A 1,918-nucleotide genomic window follows, 5' to 3' on the forward strand; every position below is an offset into this window, starting at 1 on the left:
GCGCGGGCGCGCCACCAGCGGTGCACCCGCCGGGAGCATTCGCACTGCTGCGCTGACTGCGGGAAGGGCTTTGTGTGGGCATCCCACCTGGAGCGGCACCGACGCGTCCACACGGGCGAGCGGCCCTTCCCCTGCAGCAGCTGTGGCGAGCGCTTCACCCAGAAGGCGCATCTGCTGCAGCACCGCAAGACCCACTCGCCGGAGCGGCCCTACAAGTGCGATGACTGTGGGAAGCGCTTTGGGGAAGCCCCCCCGTTCCTGGAGCATCAGCGCGGCCACGCCAAGCACAAGAGCTACACCTGCGGCGACTGTGGGAAGGGCTGTGCCTGGGCATCCCACCTGGAGCGGCACCGCCGTGTTCACACCGGCGAGAAGCCCTTCGAGTGCCCCGAGTGCGGCGAGGCTTTCAGCCAGGGCTCGCACCTCGCCAAGCACCGCCGTAGCCACCTCCCCAAGGCCGTGGGGCCATCGCCCCTTGCCAGGACACGGCTCGGGGGGGACACGCCTGGAGCTCACAGCAGTGAGGAGCCCTAAGGACTAAGACCCACCTCGGTGTGATGGATGTGGAGAGACAGCCGAGGGAAAACTTGTCTTGGGGACAAGCCAAAGGACACCAAGTGACACTTGAAGGGCACTGGGGTGGGTGACGGGGTGCTCTGTCATGGCACAGGGTGGGATTTATCTGCCCTGGTGTCTCCCCACAGCAGTGGGTGAACATTGCACCCACTGCAGTCCAGACCCCAGAAAAGGGACAACCTGGGGGAGAAGGAGCCTATTCCCGAAGGAAATGGCGCTTGGCTCCATCAGGGAAGGGTGGGGGAACCCGGGCTGGTTCTGATGTGAAAATCCAGTGGTGGTGTGCCTACTTCGTGCTGCCAGCCGGTGGGAGAAGGGGATGGAGGGGGCAAGATGCTCAGGATGAGCAGGAGGTGCTGGCACAGGGCAGGAATAAACTGGGAGTCCCATACCTCATGGACACCTGTGTCTCCTTGTGCTCCAACCCTGTGCTCTGATGCTTTCCCTTCTCCAGGTAGGAAAGCCCGTGAGCACCTTCTTCTTCCCAGAGACAAAAACCACGTGGACACACACGGAGGGGTTTTGCTTTTTGGCTCAACTACCTTCTACTTTATTAACTGTCACTCCAAGCCCAGGAAACCTGGCCTGGCTTCTCCAGCATTCCCACCTTAATGCATCCCAACCTGTCCTTGGTGCATCCCCGGCAGAGTCTGAGGAGGTTCCAGCAGTGCTGGTGATGGGTACAGGTCCCCAGGGTTCTTTTCTGAGCTGTTTGCCCCCAAAAATCCCCAAGGAAGGGGGTTCCCTGTGTGGTTTCACCCTGCCATGCACCCGAGTTGTGTCCCCCACTTTTACCCCCCTAATAGTAGGGCAGAGGATGAGGAGGGTTATAGGGAAAAGTGTTTCCCCACCACCCCAAATGATCATCCGCCTTTCCCCAAATCCACCCTCAGCCTCCCCCATCCCTCCTCTCCGTCTCCCCCCAAAACCCCTTTGGCAGGCATGGCTGCCCCTCCCTGTGCCCCCTTCCCCCTGCTTCACCCCCCATCCCCACCCTGACCCTCATTCTGGGGTATCCTGGGCCCCCAAACCCTTTCCCATCCTGGGGCAGGAGCACAGACCACTCTCCATGGGGTGTCCCCAAAACTAGAGGAGGACTCTGAGCACCCCAGTCCCACCTCAGGAGCTGGTAGGAGGAAGGGACACCCAGGGCTCTGGCAGGGTTGCGGCATCACTTTGCAGGGTGTCCCCCTGCCCAGGCCTCCATGCCCCAGTGAGGGGCAGGAGAGCTTTGACCGCCCAGCCCCTGGGCGCTGCAGAGGAGGAAGGCATGGAATGCTTCTGGAAAGCAGAGCTGGGATCCTCTGGCCACAGCTCAGGGGGTGTGGCTGTCCCCCCTCGT

The 1,918-nt window shown here is 62.0% G+C and overlaps 1 protein-coding gene across 1 annotated transcript in view; it reads left to right on the forward strand.

Moving 5' to 3' along the window:
- The window catches only part of LOC103614654 (zinc finger protein CKR1-like), a 2,858-nt gene extending 1,882 nt beyond the window's left edge, over nucleotides 1–976 (forward strand). The window contains exon 4 of the mRNA XM_017732922.1: nucleotides 3–976. Within this exon, the coding sequence (XP_017588411.1) occupies nucleotides 3–534 (532 nt within the window). The 3' untranslated portion in view covers nucleotides 535–976. The remainder of the gene's footprint in view (nucleotides 1–2) is intronic.
- Nucleotides 977–1,918: the final 942 nt, after the last annotated feature.

This window comes from Corvus brachyrhynchos, unplaced genomic scaffold, assembly GCF_000691975.1.
Source record: "Corvus brachyrhynchos isolate BGI_N302 unplaced genomic scaffold, ASM69197v1 scaffold535, whole genome shotgun sequence".
Classification (NCBI taxonomy): Eukaryota; Metazoa; Chordata; class Aves; order Passeriformes; family Corvidae; genus Corvus; species Corvus brachyrhynchos.